Source organism: Myotis nattereri, assembly GCF_964212035.1.
Source record: "Myotis nattereri genome assembly, chromosome: 7".
NCBI classification, from domain to species: domain Eukaryota; kingdom Metazoa; phylum Chordata; class Mammalia; order Chiroptera; family Vespertilionidae; genus Myotis; species Myotis nattereri.
The window spans coordinates 11,171,302-11,189,764 of NC_138082.1; the positions used below are offsets into that span (position 1 = coordinate 11,171,302).

An 18,463-nucleotide genomic window follows, 5' to 3' on the forward strand; every position below is an offset into this window, starting at 1 on the left:
GAGCCCAAACCCAGTCCTGAAACTCAAATTATAGAATATAGAACATATAGAATTAAATTATAAATATTACTGTATCTCTTTCCCCATACTAGTATCTGAAGTTAAATTGTCTTTCTGGTTGCATACAGCTTTGGATTCATAGAAGTTAATCCAGTGTTAGTTTTCAAAGATGTTTTGTTCTTTGTTAATATATGAATTTAGAAATGAGGAATACACAAATATATACTTAATTTTTTAAATTTAATTTTAGAGGAAGAGGGAGAGAGAGAAACATTGATGTGAAAGAGAAACATTGATCCGTTGCCTCCCATATGCACCCTGACCAGGGATTGAGTCCTGGGTATGTGCCCTGACCTGGAATCAAACCTACCACCTTTTGGTATACAGGACGATGCTCCAACCAACTGAGCCACACGAGCCAGGGTACAAAAATATACTATTGATTATGTCTTTTCTTTTTTTTTAATGCAAGCACAGTGCTACGTGGTTTACCCAACTTTCACAATAAATATCTAATTATCCTCATTTTTCTGACGGTGAAGCCAAGTCTCAGAGAAAATAATACCTAGCTTACAACACCTTAGAGAAATCAGATACTAGTTTTTCCAAGTTTACACAACTAGAATGTGACTCTACCATGGCATATCCTGAATTTATAGCTGGAAGCTCCCTTGTTGAACAAAATCACGTTTTTATGTTCTTTGGGCTGTTATTTTAATATCCTAATTTTGACACTTTCTGCCTTAGTTGTATATACATATTTTTTGCCTCACTATATTGTAAACATATAAAAGCAGCAACCTTCTCATTATTCTGTATCTTTCTGGTATATGGTATGTGTGCAGTAAATGTTCATTGAATTGAAGTCTCCAGTTATTACAGCAGTAATAGTCTAAACTCTGGCTGATAGATTTACTTTTGTTTTTTCAGTTATCAGACTAAATTTTATAATGGCTATTATTCCTTAACAACAGTTATTTAAAGCTGCCAACATTGATTTTTGTACAATATTCATTTAAAGTCAGTGCTTTATTCCTTACCTGCTAATTGAAACAGAAGGCAAAAGTAACAATAAAACAGAACACTTCATTGGGATTTGAAATAGATTCTTTAATGTTTTGAACCATTAATTTTTTTTTAATAAGAGTAGTGCTAATTTGTCTTTATTACCTTACAAAAATGACACAAAAATCAGCCTTTAAAAAAAAAAATAAAGTGAATAATAATTACATGGATAATTGAGAGTTAAGTATTGACGTACTTATAGCTGTCACATCTATTACCTATAACCTAATATTTTGTGATGGAGATAGAAGAATCCCTTTCAGATAAAATTCTATTCTGCATTTTAACTGTGTCTTTGGAATGTTAACTTGATTTGTCATTTTCTTTTTATTTATAAAGATACTGTTTCGTGTCTCTTACATTAACCTTAAGAAAGAATATTTTATTTGAATAGAAATGCAGTAATATCTATAAATTTATTCTGATAGTATTGACATTTTTATCTTATTTCAGGAATTAAAGATTCACCCATATTATAATTTTTTATTTTTGAATAATGCATTTAATTTTACCAAAATTTAGGAAGACAGAGATCAAAAACAATTATATGTAATACAACATAGAAATAAGTGCTAAATTAAATACCAAATAAAGTAATGTGCTCAGGAAAATAATATGAGAATAATTAATTCTGACTTAGATATCTAGGAAGATACCTATAAGAAACACTTTAAAGTAGAAGCAGAGTTTTTTAGAAGCGAAGATGGTAAGAACTCTACTGAGGGAGCAGTCTGAGCAATGATCTGGAATTGGCAATAGTGCATGGTATGTAATCTATTGTAGCTAGAGCCCAGTCTGTCTGGAGGAATACAGTGAGAGATGTTTTAATATAGTTATAAAATTATTTTTCCTTAAAATTATTTTAAAGGAACCACACCCTCCTAGATTATCAGCCGAGGAAGCAATGCAGAAGCAGACCAAAACCGAGACTTCAACCCTAAACCTATTTCAACACCTCCCTGAACTCAAGTCATTTTTTATAGAGGTAATATCCAACTTGGTAATGTCAGAGTTTTCTCTGTGAATTCTTACACCTCAGTGTTCCTTTTACTCTTCAGTGTAGGGAGTGGATTATAATATTTAATCCAAAGTAGTAACTAATTCTGAATTACCTGTTCTTGGAATTTTAAAACAATCTTACTGAAAGCTTTTGCTTGCTACTGAATGGTAGTCTGAACTGTTCCTCTTGGCTTGTTTCTTCTAGTTCACATTTTCCTGGCAAGGAAGAATAAGTACTTTTATTTAAATTGCTCTTTCTGACAATTGAGATGATGATAGAGGGAGTGTAAAATAACTCTTAATTATAATGTCTGCTAATGTATAAAATATGGCTTAATAAGTCAGATTTTTAATTGCTAATATCAGGAGTAGTAGGGTAAAACAAGATAGTTAATGATGTAATTGAAAGATTTCCTTCAAATTTAAATGTTTAAATATACATACTAAATTACTTTGAATAATTCAGAACATGGTTATGAAATGAATTTGGATAGGACAGATAATAGTAACTCTTTTGGCAAAAAAGTTAGTAAGAATCGTTCAGAGATGTATATAGAAAAAGCAGTAACTCTCATGCAGTACAGCAGAGGTTGGTAAACTTTCTTTTTTTTCTTTTTTTTTAATATATTTTATTGATTTTTTACAGAGAGGAAGGGAGAGAGATAGAGAGTTAGAAACATCGATGAGAGAGAAACATCGATCAGCCGCCTCCTGCACATCTCCTACTGGGGATATGCCTGCAACCCAGGTACATGCCCTTGACCGGAATCGAACCTGGGACCTTTCAGTCCGCAGGCCGACGCTCTATCCACTGAGCCAAACCGGTTTTGGCATGGTAAACTTTCTTAAAGGGCCACATAATAGACTCTGGCTATGTTCTTTGAAATTTACATTTAAAGGAACAGAAGAGTAGTGGAATACAAGAAGGTGATAGGTTTCAGAAGTTACAAGTATGCCATTCAAACATCTACACTAATAGCCGGAACCGGTTTGGCTCAGTGGATAGAGCGTCGGGCTGCGGACTGAAAGGTCCCAGGTTCGATTCCGGTCAAAAGCATGTACCTGGGTTGCAGGCATATCCCCAGTAGGAGATGTGCAGGAGGCGGCTGATCGATGTTTCTCTCTCATTGATGTTTCTAACTCTCTATCTCTCTCCCTTCCTCTCTGTAAAAAATCAATAAAATATATTAAAAAAAAAACAAAAACATCTACACTAATAAAAGAGAAAAATGGTAATTGGCGTACGACGATACCCTTTTCATTGGCTAATCACGACTATATGCAAATTAACTGCCAACTATGATTGGCAGTTAACTGCCAACTAAGATTGGCAGTTAACTGCCAACAAGATGGCGGTTAATTTGCATATGTAGGCACAATGCAGGGAGGCGAAAGGGAAAGCAGGAAGAAGCCCCCTGCCACTGACAGTGATCGGAAACCCAGGGGGGAGCTAAGAGCTGGGGGGCAGGGCAAAGGCGGCCCTGGGGCCCCCTTTGCCCTGCCCCCCAGCCATGATCGGAGAATCAGGCACCTTTGCCGCTCTGGCCAGTGATAGCAGGAAGTAGGGGTGGAGCCAGCGATGGGAGCTGGACACAGTCGAAGCTGGCAGTCCCAGGAGCTAGGGGTCCCTTGCCTGGGCCTAAAGCGGAGCCCACGATCGCGGGGCTGCTGCAGCTGCGGGTCCCCGCTGCCCGAGCCGGACGCCTCAGCCAGAGGCGTTAGGCCTGGGCAGGGGCGGAGCCTGCAACCGCAGGGAGCTGGGGGTCCCCTGCCCAGGCCTGACACCTCTGCCGGAGGCCTCAGGCCTGGTCAAGGGGCCGATCCGGTGATTGGTGATTGGAGGGTGATGAGGGTCAACTCCTCTGGCCGAGGCATCAGGCCCGGGTGGGGGCGGAGCCGGGGATTGGGGGGATATGATGGTCCCCTTGCCCAGGCCTGAAGCCTGGGTCAGAGGCGTCAGGCTTGGGCGGGGGGTGGAGCAAGCGATCAGAGGGAGATGGGGGTCCCCTGCCCAGGCATGATTCCTGGGCCAGAGGCCTCAGGCCTGGGCGGGGGCCAGAGCCAGTGATCAGGGTGATGGGGGTCCCCTGTCCAAGCCTGACACCTCTGGCGGAGGCGTCAGGCCTGGGCAAGGGGCCGATCAGGTGATCGGAGGGTGATGGGGGTCTACGCCTCTGGCCGAGGCATCAGACCTGGGCAAGGGGCTGAGCCAGCAATCGGAGGGGTCTGGGGGTCCCCTGCCCAGGCCTGATGCCTGGGCCAGAGGCATCAGGCCTGGGCTGGGGACAGAACCAGTGATGGGGGGAAATGAGGGTCCCCTGCCCAGGCCTGACACCTCTGTCAGAGGCGTCAGGCCTGGGCAAGGGGCCGATCCTGCGATTGGAGGGTGATGGGGGTCAACGCCTGAGGGCTCCCAGTATGTGATAGGGGGCAGGCTGGGTTGAGGGACACTCACCCCCCCCTCCCCCACCACACCCAGTGCACGAGTTTCGTGCACCGGGCCCCTAGTGGTATATAATATCTTTCCTACATTTTAAATTAAATATGTTTTAATAGAGTAAATACTGTATCACAGGGTTCATTCTTATTTACAGAAACAGTTTTCAGTAGTTTGTGCCTAATAAAGATAAACAGAATCAGCCACTAAACCTCTCTCCTATATTTTTTAGGGAATTAGTGATGGTATTCCACTAATAAAGGCCATTGTCCCCAAAAATCAGTCTCGTTCTTTTATGTCTCAAGGCAGTCCTGAGTTACTGGTAAGTTGATACACCTTTTGCACATTGTCATATATATATATCCATTACAATTTATCAAAAAAATGAGAAAATAAAAAAATTTTAAAGCCTTTTAAAAAAAATAAGAGAAAATTTTTATAGAATTTGACCAAGTATAAAAATGTATTTTTCATTTTTTATATAGCTTTTATTTTAAGTAGTTTCTATAATTTTAAAGTTTATCTGGAATAATGAATATGTGACAATATGAGAAAATTTTGTAAAAGAAAAATAGGGTATAGCATCTTAGGTATTAAAATTTATCATTCAGCAATAATTATGAAAATGAGAAGTAATACAGAATTGATTACAGTTTACTTGCAGCACATGCTAGTGAGTGCTTTAAATGAATTTTGTCAACTAGTCCACCTAAATATCCTGTAGGATGAGCAGTATTATTACTTTTCTTCTACAGATGAGAAATTAAAACTCAGAAGTAACTTGCTCAAAGTCACAGAGTTAGCAAGTAAGGGATCTGGGACCCTGGCATGTGAACCAAATCTAGGTCTGGCTTACTCCAGTTTTGTCACTTAGGAATTATAAAAATGGAGTACAGCAGAGTGAATAGTAGAGATTCCAAAATTAGACCTGTTTTTCTAATTATGCATATTATATATTTACTCAAAAAAAAAAAAGTTTGTAAAAGATACAAAAATAATAATAGTACTTTTTGAGTGGTAGAATTCTTATGGTTTTTCAGATTTAATACCTGTATCTTTTTAAAGGTATTTGATTTTCCTTTTTGGCAATCTCCTACTTTTATAATCATAGGGGAGAAAAACTTTTCTTTCTTTTTTTTAAAAATATATTGTTATTGATTTCAGAGAGGGAGAGAGAGATAGAAACATCAATGATGAGAGAGAACCATTGATTGGCTGCCTCGTGCACGCCCCCAACTGGGGCCCGAGCCCGCAACCCGGGCATGTGCCCTTGACTGGAATCGAACCTGGGACTCTTCAGTCCACAGGCCGATGCTCTATCCACTGAGCCAAACCAGCTATGGCAAAAAAAGCTTTTCATTTTTTTAAAAAAATATATTTTTTATTGATTTTTTTACAGAGAGGAAGGGAGAGAGATAGAGAGCTAGAAACATCGATGAGAGAGAAACATCGATCAGCTGCCTCCTGCACATCTCCTACTGGGGATATGCCCGCAACCCAGGTACATGCCCTTGACTGGAATCGAACCTGGGACCTTTCAGTCCGCAGGCCGATGCTCTATCCACTGAGCCAAACCGGTTTTGGCTCATTTTTAAAAGAAAATACTCACTTTGACTGTGAGATCTTAACAATTAATCATAAGTTCTATTTCTGATTATATCATGTGAGCATTTGGTTATGCTTTATTGCTTTCTTTTTTTTTTTTAAATACTTTATTGATTTTTTACAGAGAGGAAGGGAGAGGGATAGAGTTAGAAACATCGATGAGAGAGAAACATCGATCAGCTGCCTCCTGCACACCTCCTACTGGGGATGTGCCTGCAACCAAGGTATATGCCCTTGACCGGAATCGAACCTGGGACCTTTCAGTCCGCAGGCCGACGCTCTATCCACTGAGCCAAACCGGTTAGGGCTTTATTGCTTTCTTTAATCTTTCATTTAATTTTCATCTTCATATGTTCTTTTTCTAGATAACAGTGAGCATGAATTATGTTATTGGAACCCATGGATGGCTGCCTTATGACAGGAACATTTCTAATTACTTCACATTTTTCAAGGATCAAACTGTGACAAATCCAAAGTAAGTAAATGAACATTTAAAGTAAATCAGATATAATACCTTATTGTCTAGAAAAACAACTAGATTGATTGATTGGTTTTATTTTTAAAGTAATAATGTATACATCCAGATTTTCTTTCCTCGCTCCTTCCCTCCTCTACCATTTATTTCTTCCTCTCTTCCTTCCCTCCTTTCTATCTTTCTTTCTTTCCTTCCCCTGACTTGACACCAGCTTAAAGAAAAAATAATTTCTATCATACCATTATGGAAGCACAAATTATTGGGATTAGTTTTTAGGCTTAATTGTAATTATTTTTATTGTTCAATTTTATCTCAATATGTTTTGTGTAATAAGACTTTATTATTTACCTTAGTTGTCTTTTAAAATATCCAAAGGTTAAATTCTAAGTTCAGTTGAATTCTCCCTTACTCTTGAGTTGTTTTAGCTTTATGTTTGTTAGGGTCAATGTCTTTTCCTTCTTATCCCACGTAGAACTTAGTACTGTTTTGCTTTGTGCAAAGTATACCTTCAGTAAATTAATACTGAATAATAAAGGTTTGGAGCTGAATGAAGGGTCAGAATTGGCCCTCATTATCCATAACACACATGAAATATAATCACTTTTTCGTGTCTTTCTGCAGAATTTAAATTGGCTAAGGGCACAGGCATTTCGGTGGGAAGCAGATAAAAACCATATGCTTTCTTTGGTTGGGATAGAAAATGATCTTCATGGGTATTGTTGGATACACATTTATCTCCCTGTGTTGGTAGATCCTAGTTTCAGTTTATTTATGACTTTCTTGATATATTATTCTTTATACAGGGGTGGACAAAGTAGGTTTACTGTTGTGAGTACATGAAACACAGGCAGCGTTTATTCTTGTATTATTATTTTTTAGTTATTATATTATTTATGTATTATAACTGTAAACCTACTTTTATCAAACCTGTACTTTGAGGCTACTATTTCTGACATCTTATTAATTGGCTTTGAAAAGCAAGATTTAAATCTTTTTTGACACCTTTACCAATCTCAGTTTCTTTATGCTTAACCCTTAAGGCTTTGTTATATAAAATTTTATTTTATGAAAAGTATAAATAAAGTAAGATTAATGTATTTTCTGAAAGTCTTAATCATTTATTAATAGACATTTCAAATTGAAGGTTGAACAGACATTTTTTTATTTCTTTTTAAGAGATGTTAAAAAAATAATTAAGTAAGTGATCTTTAAAGGAAAAGTCTAATATTTAATTGTGTTTACAGAACTCAGCGTAGTCTGAATGGTCCTTTTGCTCCGGGGCTGGAGATCACTTCTAAGCTATTTATAGTGTCACATGATGCGAAGTTGCTTTTCAGTGCTGGACACTGGGATAATAGCATTCAAGTGATGTCACTTACAAAAGGCAAAATTATTTCACACAATATCAGACATATGGGTAAGCATTAACGTTTTTCTCCCCCAAACACAAAAATGTCTCTATTTTTTTCTAACTCTAAAAGTAAAAAAATAAAGTAGTACATACTTCTTAGAAAAAAACATTACATTTTACCTTTGAAGCTGAGTGTACTTTTTGATAGAGCAGTGTTATGAATATTGTATGCTTTAAGAATGTCTAATATATTTTGGGTATAAATATATTATCACCATATAAATTAAATACAGCTTTATAGTATCTTAAATATGTTAGGCTAAAGTCTTTTCTTAAAATTTGTTGACAGAAATAAGAAGTTTAAGACAAATTTGGTAAGAAAAAAATCTGTCATAGTTGAACAGTACATCAACTGCCCTATTACTTTGTTAATAATAAAACATGAAAGAGGTAAACTTGTGGAATGTTCTTTAACCTGGTACTTCTTAGTGTCTTAGTGTTCAGTATAAGAATAAAATGAGTAGACTTTTCCCTAATAAACCTAATAGGAAGGGGAATAGAGTCTGCTAATAATTCTGTACCAGTGACTTCTAAGATGTCACGGAGCTCAGATTTTTACAATTTAGGAAAGAATGTATTTTATATTGAGAACCTATAGTATAATATGTACTATGTTGGTTAAGGTCACATATTGTATAGGATTACAGTTCCAAATGAGAATAGAAGGTTAGTGGGAATGAGAGAGCAGAGAAACATTAAAATTTACTGGGGCTTCATTTCAAGCTACCAGACCTACTGCCATGATTCTGACAGGCATTTCCCTGCCCTATGTCTACACTTCACCCTCAAAGAAGGGTGGCCCCAAAGAAAGCTCTCGAATATGCTTTTAATACTGCTGCCTTTCTGTGTCACTCTTTCCCAATGCTTTTCCAATGCCAGTTCTATATTTCTCCATTAGAACAACTGATTTAGTAATAGTTTGTGCATAAACTTAAATTGCCTGTTTCATTCCAGCAAAACCAAGCAATTTAATTTAACTTTTTTATTTTTATTTTTCCTTGCAGATATTGTGACTTGTTTAGCTACAGATTACTGTGGAATACATTTGATTTCTGGCTCCAGAGATACTACATGTATGATATGGCAAATAACACAACAGGTAGTTACACATTTGAATACTCTGTTTAGGTCAGAGATTCACCCTGGGAATGCTGTTGAAATGTTCTAATAGAATAGTGAATTGTTCTCTGGCATTGAAGGATTATTTGAGCCCCTTTGTATTCTTTTACCCTCATTCTGTCCTGTCCTAAATCACCACATTTTCTCCTAGATTTATTGTCTGATTCTTTACCTGTTATCCCCTATTATTTTCCAAATACTCCCAAAGAGGACATACAGATGGCCAATAGACATATGAAAAAATGCTCAGAGTCACTAATCATAAGAGAGATGCAAACTAAAACCACAATGAGACATAACCTCAACACCTGCAAAAATGGCTACCTACCATTAATAAATCAACAAACAAGTGCTGGCGAGGATATGGAGAAAAGGGAACCCTAGTGCACTGTTGGGGGAAAACAGTATGGAGTTTCCTTAAAAAATTAAAAATTGAACTGCCTTTTGACCCAGTGATCCCACTTTTGGAATATATCCTAAGAATTCCAAAATACCAATGAGAAAGAATATATGCACCTCTATGTGCATAGCAGGATTATTCACAATAGCCAAGATCTGGAAACAGCCCAAGTATCCGTTAATAGATGAGTGGATAAAAAAGCTGTGGTACATTTATACAATGGAGTACTACATGGCTGTCAAAAGGAAGGAACTCTTAAGAACCTTTGCAACAGCATGGATTGGCCTGGAGATTATTAAGCAAAATAAGTCACTCAGAGAAAGTGAATGACTTATTGATGTCACATGTGGATTCTAATGAACAAAATAAACTAATGAACAAAACAGAGCCAGAGACATGGATACTTGGTACAGACTGACAGATGTGAGAGGGTGGGATAGACTGGATGAAAGAATGTGAAGAGAATAGCCAAAGAACATATATGCATAGCCCATGGACACACACACAGTGTGGTGAGGACCAGAGGGAGGGGAGGGTGAGGTCTGGGTAGAGGTTACAAAGGGGGAAAAATGGAGGGCATCTGTAATAGTGTCAACAATAAAAAAAAAGGATATTGATTCAATAAAATAAAACCTCAGAAATTAAATTACAAAATAGCATTTTAAGATAAAAAGGGAAATTGCAGAAAAATCAAACTGAGATCAAAGCCAATGCCATTACAAATATATTAAATCCAAAGCAGAAATAGTAAGGATCAGATTTGATGTGACTAAAAATAATATTAGCATGGAAGATAAAATTAATGTAAAAAACAAAATAATTAGAGCTATTAGATAAAGTGTGATTTCTATAGAAATCAGCGAATTCAACATAAAGATAATTGATGTTCCTGAAATAGGTACTCAATAAATGAAAAAGAGAAAGTGTTGAGAAATATAATAGAAAACATTTCTTTGAAGTGAAGGGAGAATAAATTTATAGAAAAGGGAAAACAATATACCTGTTAAAATTAATCCAAAATAATCAACTTTGAAACTATTCAGATTTCGATTTTTGAGTTACCAAATATTGAGAGTAATTTTAGAACCCAAGGAGAAACAAGAATGAGTACTGTGAACAGAATCAGTGGTAAGAACTAGTTGCAATGTTAGTTTGTAATTAGACAATTTAAATACAACATAAAATCTTTTAATAGGAAATAGTCTACAAGGCAATTACCTTTGCTTTTCTGTTTTAATATTAGGGAGGTGTTCCTGTGGGTTTAGCATCTAAACCCTTTCAGATTCTTTATGGACACACTGATGAGGTATTGAGTGTCGGCATCAGCACTGAGCTTGACATGGCAGTGTCAGGATCAAGGGTAAGATTCCACCTTTAAGAAATGCTAATTTTTCTATCCTATCTAATAAAAGAGAAACATGGTAATTAGCATGCGTCCGCTACCCTTCCCATTGACTAATCAGTGAGATATGCAAATTAACTGCCAGCCAAGATGGCGGCTGGCAGCCAGGCAGCTTGAAGCTAACATGAGGCTTGCTTGCTTCAGTGATGGAGGAAACCAACGTTCCCCGCCTGCCTTGCCGGCCTCTGAGCTTGCAGTTTGAAACATTGTTACAAATATAGAAGCTAAACAAAACCCCAGAAACCTGTTTTCAGCCGGCCGGGATCTCAGAGCTGGAGTTGAAACAGTGTTTCAATTATAGAAGCCAAACAAACCAGATACCTGCTTTCAGCAGCCTCAGAGCTAAAGCTGGCCCAGAATAAAAAAAACAAAAAAGGAGCAGTTGGGAGCTTCAGTCACCCACCAGCCTGAAAACAGCCCTCAGCCCCTCACCCAGACTGGCCAGGCACCCCAGTGGGGACCCCCACCCTGAAGGGGGTGTGACCAGCTGCAAACAGCCATCATCCCCTCACCCAGGCTGGCTAGCCACCCCAGTGGGGACCCCCACCCTGATCCAGGACACCCTTCAGGACAAACCAGCCGGCCCCCACCTGTACACCAGGCCTCTATCCTATATAGTAAAAGGGTAATATGCCTCTCAGCACAGGGATCAGTGGAGCTGAGAGGCCTCCTGGCACCGGGATCAGTGTGACAGGGGGCAGCGCCCAAACTCCTTGATTGCCCTGCGGCTCTGTGTGTGACAGGGGGCGGGGCCACAACCTCCCTATCCACCCTACTCTGTTTGTGACAGGGGAAGGCGCCCCAACCCCCTGATTAGACCTGCTCTGTGTGTGACAGGGTAGAGCCATAACCTCCCCATCGGCCCTGCCCTGAGTGTGAGAGTGGCGGCGCCCCAACCCCCTGATCGGCCCTGCTCTGTGGGTGATAGAGGGCGGCGCCCCAACCCCCTGATCCGCCCTGCTCTGTGCGTGACAGGGGGGAGCTCCCCAACCCCCTGATCGACCCTGCTCTGTGCGTGACAGGGTGAAGCTCCCCAAACCCCTGATGGGCCCTGCTCTGTGAGTGACAGGGGGCAGCTCCCCAGCCCCCTGATTGGCCCTGCTCTGTGTGTTACAGGGGGTGGTGCCGCAATCTCCCCATCGACCCTACCTTGAGTGTGACGGGGCGGTGCCCCAACCCCCCAATCGGCCCTACCCTGAGCGTGACTGAGGGTGGCATCGCAACCTTCCGATCCACCCTGCTCTGTGCATGGCAGGGGGCGGCGCCCCAACTCCCCAATTGGCCCTTCTCTGAGCCCGACCAGGGGCTGCACCTAGGGATTGGGCCTGCCCTCTGCCACCCGGGAGCAGGCCTAAGCCAGCAGGTCGTTATCTCCCGAGGGGTCCCAGACTGCGAGAGGGCACAGGCCGGGCTGAGGGACTCCCCCTCCCCCCGAGTGCACAGATTTTTGTGCACCGGGCCTCTAGTATATAATATTTGTTTAATTCTTGTCCATGGATATGTTTTTTTAATTGATTTTAGAGAGGAAGGGGAAGAGAGAGAGAGAGAGGTCAATGTGAGAGAGAAACATTGATCTGTTGCCCCCCATATATACCCCCACAGGAGATTGAACCTATTATCTGGGTATGTACCCTGTCCAGGAATTGAACCTCACCCTTTTGGTATACAGGATGATGTTCCAAACAACTGAGCAACCTGGCCAGGGGTAGAGCAATATTTATATTTAAATTTTTTGTAGGGGAATTGATAAAAGTATAGAACTTTTGTATTATGTGTAGGACTTTGCAAAAGTAGAAAACTGCAAAAAGGACAAACTTAAAGAGACAATTTTATTTTGGGAGTTTACTGGTCTTATTATTTAATAATAATAGGGCATTTTATGAAATAAAAGACTATTTGAAATTTCAGGATTGGAATTTTTCCTCAAGTAAGTACTAAGTAGAGGAATAATCACTTTCTCAGTTCCTTTCCCTATTTCCTTATCCAGTCCACTTTCTTTTTTCTTTTCTTTTTTCAATTTTGGTGTCTTTTTTCTTTTTGTTTTTCATTTTCTAATATTTTCTGTGTGTAGGATGGCACTGTGCTTATACATACCATTCAGAAAGGTCAGTACTTGAGGACTTTACGACCACCTTGTGAGAGTTCTCTGCTCCTGACCATTCCCAATTTGGCCATATCTTGGGAAGGACATATTGTCATCTACTCCAGCACTGAAGAAAAGACCACCCTCAAGGTATATACCAGTTTCATGCAATAGGGCTTGTTTTTTTTCCTTCCCACATTGTATATATTAAACATTTTGAGGAAGGAAAGAAAACATATTTTAAAAAGAATGTGTTTTCCTTTCATCATTCAGTTTGTTCATTCCTTACAATTACCATACCCTATCACAGTCTTGGCCTCATGTTTGTATTTTGTTTTGGGGATTTCTATTGGTCTACATAATATATTATTTCAAAAATAATTTGTTTATGTAATAATTTCTTTTTGCCAAGGCAGGGTATAAATACACAAACCATGAATTTTATATGTTTACTTTCCTTTCAGTTATAAAGCTTTTAAAAAATTAAGAGAATCTATTTGTTTTGTTTTAAGAATGTAGAGGGGTTTTTTTTGTTGGTTGTTTTTTTTTTTTACTGGATGAGGTTTTAATTCTTTTGAAGGAGTAAGAGTTCTTATTTAGTATTTATTTACTTGGCAGTCTGATTTGAAATCACTTGAATAATATTGTTTACACGCTTTCTCTTTAAATATAACCATGTATTTATTCCAATATTTTAAACCTAATAATCGTTCTGTTATATAGTTTTAATTAACAGTATTAAAACTCAGTTTTAAATTGAGATAATTAGATTTTCTTCATCTAATCTTTGCAGGATAAGAATGCATTGCATCTGTTTTCTGTAAATGGAAAGTGTCTAGGGTCTCAAGTCCTGAAGGAACAAGTATCAGATATATGCATAATTGGAGAACACATTGTCATGGGTAGTTTACAAGGGTTCCTGTCCATAAGAGATCTCCACAGGTAAATAATAAGAATTATTGAAGTGAAAATCACTCTAAGGTTTCTAATATTTTGGTTTATAATTTATTATGAACATGTCTTTTTTTTAGTAACTATGAAAAAATGGGGAAGCTAATTTATTCCTGGATTAGTAAATTACAGATGTGCATTTTTTTAAATGTAAAAATTTTATGCTATGTATATTTTACCACAGTTTAAAAAAAATTTTTTAATAGCCAGGAAGTGCCAACCCTGGATTATAGATTTAGAAATTTGTCCAATTACAGTTTGAATTTTTGCAAACTAAAATTAGGGTTTTAAAAAATATTTTTTAAATTGTGGTAAAACTAAAGTATTTTAAAGGCTGATGTGTCTTTATGATTAAGTGTGTGTGTGGATGAAATTGGTGGAGAATCTTATTATTTAAAGCAGCGAAGGAGAAGGAAGTTTGAATAGTGGATATGTTTTATGTTTCCTATATGCCAACATGTTCTTTTTTCTCTTTATAAAGAAACTTATTGTGGCTTATTTATATTCCTCAAACCGTTTTGGCCTTTCCAAAAACCTTTTTATCTAAATTATTTCATGATCCAAGATGTTCTATCTTACTGCATTCAATCAGAATTCTATAACCAACATCTCTTTCTGTTTTCGTATTTCCCCTTCTCATTTTTATTTTTCTTCTGTGGTAGAGCATTCCAATAATATTGTTCCAACATTTTGTTTTACAACCTTACTTTCAGGTCATTTTAAGAAAATCTCAAGTTAGAAAAATCAATGAGCTATTTTAGCATGTTAGTGTAGAACATATTCATAACATCATAAGGTTCTTTATTCTCTAATTATAAAAGTTGTGGGTATTTTTCCTAATGGTGTATTATGTTTCATATGAAATTTTAAATATGTATTATTTTGTCATACTATATTTATATGTTTTACATATTATATCTTTTAAGGTAAAGTAAATAGACCAATTTTATTGACCTTATCCCCCCACATATATTTTTTGAGCGCTTTTTTTACCCTTCTTATTCAACTTTAACTTGTTAATCAGCAAGAAAAACGTCATTTAATAAGAGCTCATATATATGATTAGAATAAAAACAGATGTTGAAAATAAAAGATTTCTTAAATATTTTAAGTTATGCTATAAATGTGGACCCTTGTGTGAGGCACTCAGACTTTCTGAACCTAAATCCCACATCTGTAAAATTAAAATACAGAACTAGATTATCATTAAGTTAACTTCCAGGAATAAAATTCTAAGGATCTATTTATATTTCCATGTAATTATGTGTGTGTGTTTTATTTCTCTTCTAGTTTAAATCCGAGTGTCACCCCATTATCCATGAGAATGCCTATCCATTGTGTTTCTGTAACCAAAGAATACAGCCATATTCTGGTAGGATTAGAAGATGGCAAATTGATTATAGTGGGTGTTGGCAAGCCAGCTGAGGTAAAACCTAGTCAAGAATTTCATTTGCCGTAATGTGGGGGATTTCTTTGGTGGTTCTTCATTCCAACTGAATCAAAAATATCTGTTATAGCCCTAGCTGGTTTGGCTCAGTGCATAGAACATCAGCCAGCGGACTGAAGTGTCCCAGGTTCGATTTCGGTCAAGGACACGTGCTCAGTTGTGGGCTCAATTCTTAGTTGGGGGCATGCAGGAGGCAGCTGATCAATGATTCTCTGTCATTATTGATGTTCCTCTCTCTCTCTCTCTTCTTCTCCCTTCCTCTCTGAAATCAATTTAAATACACGCACACACACACACACACACACACACACATACACATATATACTAGTATATATAGATAAACAAATTTTAAAAATGTGATTTTTCAAAGGGCAATAAAAAAGGGGTTAAAATTAGTAGTATTCACGAGTGTTGCTTATATTATGATATGATTGAAAGCACACATTTGGCAATTTTTATCTGTCACTCTGTATGAATAAGAAAGTTATTTTATTCTCTGTCTTTCCTTCCTTAATAATAGTTATTCTTTATTTCTCTGGATTATTTTAAACAGATGCGTTCAGGTCAGCTTTCTCGAAAACTGTGGGGATCTAGCAAGCGACTCAGCCAGATTTCATCTGGAGAAACTGAATATAATACTCAAGATTCCAACTGATTGTTATTTCCATCTTCTCTCATGGGTAACTGGAACTCGATATACTGCTTTGTCACTTTAACCACATCTACCAACTATCGGAAATGTTTCAGGGTTTTATCCCTGAAAATCACTTAGGATTACCAAAATTTGGTATGCTATGTGTATAAAGATGTCTGTTGTATTATTATTCACGTTAAAAATTTCTGGTTAACATTATTCTTTTTCATCCTGGGCCTGCACTATGGTAGATTTTAGAAAATTTACTTTATTATATTTAGTGGTCCAGTCTAATGATCATTAGTCCATTTGGAAAAACAAACTTCTAAAATGTTAAGAAGTTATATTTAATATGCTTATTCTAAACAGCAATATTTAAGGTATATCTAATAAAAGTACAAATAAGACGGTTGAAAGAAATGGCTTTTAATATATTCTTTAATCATTTTCGTATTTACTGTCCACCATATGTTTTAAAAAGTCAATTTACTTGGATCTCCTGATTGGAAGTAATATTTTAAAGGTATTTGTTGCATACTTGTATTTTCAAAACTCAGTATAAATTCCAGATTTTCCTGATAAGTTGAAAATAAGTCTATTGACACTGGTACATTGGTTCATTCCACTACTACTAAGCACATTACTAGTAATATTTTATTCTTCTTCTTAAATAATAATAATATTATTCTTAAATAATAAGAGAAACTGGAGATACAAAATGCTGATCATGATTTTGACAGTTGGATCCTTACTGTAGAAACATTTGCAGCACAATTTATATCTTCAAAGTTCAAAATTTCTTGACTTTTTCTTTACTAAGTGAATACTCCTTTTTCCTCTGATAATTAGAAGAGTTAGCAATAACCAAATATATTACGTTTCTCAGTAGGTCTTCCACATGATAGATGAATGAATGAAAAAGACATGTATAACTTAAACTAGTCATTTAGATAATAGTAATTTTTCAAGATATACATTTCTATTTCATGTGGTGTGTGACTTTTAGAATTACAATTATATTTGTTATGCATAGCTAAATGTTACATTATGCTTTATTTAAGATTTTATAGTAAACAGTTGATAGATTTATTTTGGAATTCAAAAAGAATGTTTAACCTAGTGTTTTTATAAGGTCATCTCTTGAGTTAGATCAGAGAGCTTTTACAACTCTGAGTGTCCTTAACTTGAGATTCTATGGGTTTGGGGGCACTTATGAATGAGATTGTCTGAAAATTTTTTGTGTTAATTGTATTTTTTTCAGGAATGAATGGTTGCATGGCTCTCTTAAAGAGGTCTGTGGTCAGGAGGAAAAACAAATAATTTCTACACTAATAGCTTCTTAAAATAAGAATATTCTTTTTCATTCCACAAATCATAATTTCCTTATATTCAATTGTCATCTCATTTGAATCTTTAAAAAGTTTTCCCTTAGCAATTCTTCTCTCCTGGTGCCCACAGTATCTACTACCCTTTTCTTTATAACTCTGTGAGTGCGTAAAAATTTGTAAGAAGCAAAGGATTCTGTGTAGGGAAGCTTTTTGAGTAGATTTGATCTGAGTCTCGACTAATAAAAGGTTGTGTACTCGAATAATTTCTTCCTATTTTAATTCCTGTTTTATTCAGTAAAAAACAGTTCTGTTTTAGGTAAATAACACTGAAATATATTGGTGCAGCAACTGTAAAATAGAACACGTGAATGTAAAGATTTCCTTTTTGAGAATTTTGGTGAAAATGTCTCAAAATAAGTCAATAGAGAATTACGATTTTTTTGATACTTAGATTCTATTTTAATTTTTATCTTACATTTTTATGCGTTTTCAGGTTAGCAGAACTAATGTGATTGCTTTTTGGTATTTTAAATGCTGATCTGTAAAAAAACTTTCGAAATTAACACTTTAAAATTATTGTTCTACTTATTTATCCAAATATTTTGGTATAAGGATGTCTTCTTTACTTTTAAGGTCTTGAAAGTGGTTTTGAAAATTACTTTAGATGCTTATAAGTTACAAAAAGTTTAATTTAGATTACCAAGGGAAAATTCCTAAATTTATGTTTTTTTTACTTTGCTGCTTTTTAGATGGAGGAACTGAACAAGGAGTACTCATTTTATAGCACAAGTGGGCAGCTTTGTTCACAGTAAAATAGATATCCTATCTACACTGACAAATGTGCAGAGCAGTGGAATTATACTTTATATTACTCTGTCCAAAAAGTAAAAACCCAAAATGTAGAATTTTGAAGTAAATCTTTGAGAATACTAGCAACAGTCTAGAGGAACAGAACTTAAAGTGTATCTATTAAAATAAGCAAATATAGTAGAACCATTGGTTGAATAATATATTTCTCCTTTAAACAGTTCAGACCAGTGAATTAAAAATCACTATAGATAACACTAGCTGGTTTGGCTCAGTGGATAGAGCATCGGCCTGAGGACT

The 18,463-nt window shown here is 36.7% G+C and overlaps 1 protein-coding gene across 1 annotated transcript in view; it reads left to right on the plus strand.

The window, feature by feature from the left end:
* NBEAL1 (neurobeachin like 1) overlaps positions 1–16,441 on the plus strand; it is a 116,398-nt gene extending 99,957 nt beyond the window's left edge. The window contains exons 47-56 of the mRNA XM_081096172.1: positions 1,934–2,050; positions 4,734–4,823; positions 6,472–6,581; positions 7,826–7,998; positions 8,997–9,091; positions 10,755–10,871; positions 12,985–13,146; positions 13,790–13,938; positions 15,238–15,373; positions 15,948–16,441. Of these exons, the coding sequence (XP_080952298.1) occupies positions 1,934–2,050; positions 4,734–4,823; positions 6,472–6,581; positions 7,826–7,998; positions 8,997–9,091; positions 10,755–10,871; positions 12,985–13,146; positions 13,790–13,938; positions 15,238–15,373; positions 15,948–16,049 (1,251 nt within the window). The 3' untranslated portion in view covers positions 16,050–16,441. The remainder of the gene's footprint in view (positions 1–1,933; positions 2,051–4,733; positions 4,824–6,471; positions 6,582–7,825; positions 7,999–8,996; positions 9,092–10,754; positions 10,872–12,984; positions 13,147–13,789; positions 13,939–15,237; positions 15,374–15,947) is intronic.
* Positions 16,442–18,463: the final 2,022 nt, after the last annotated feature.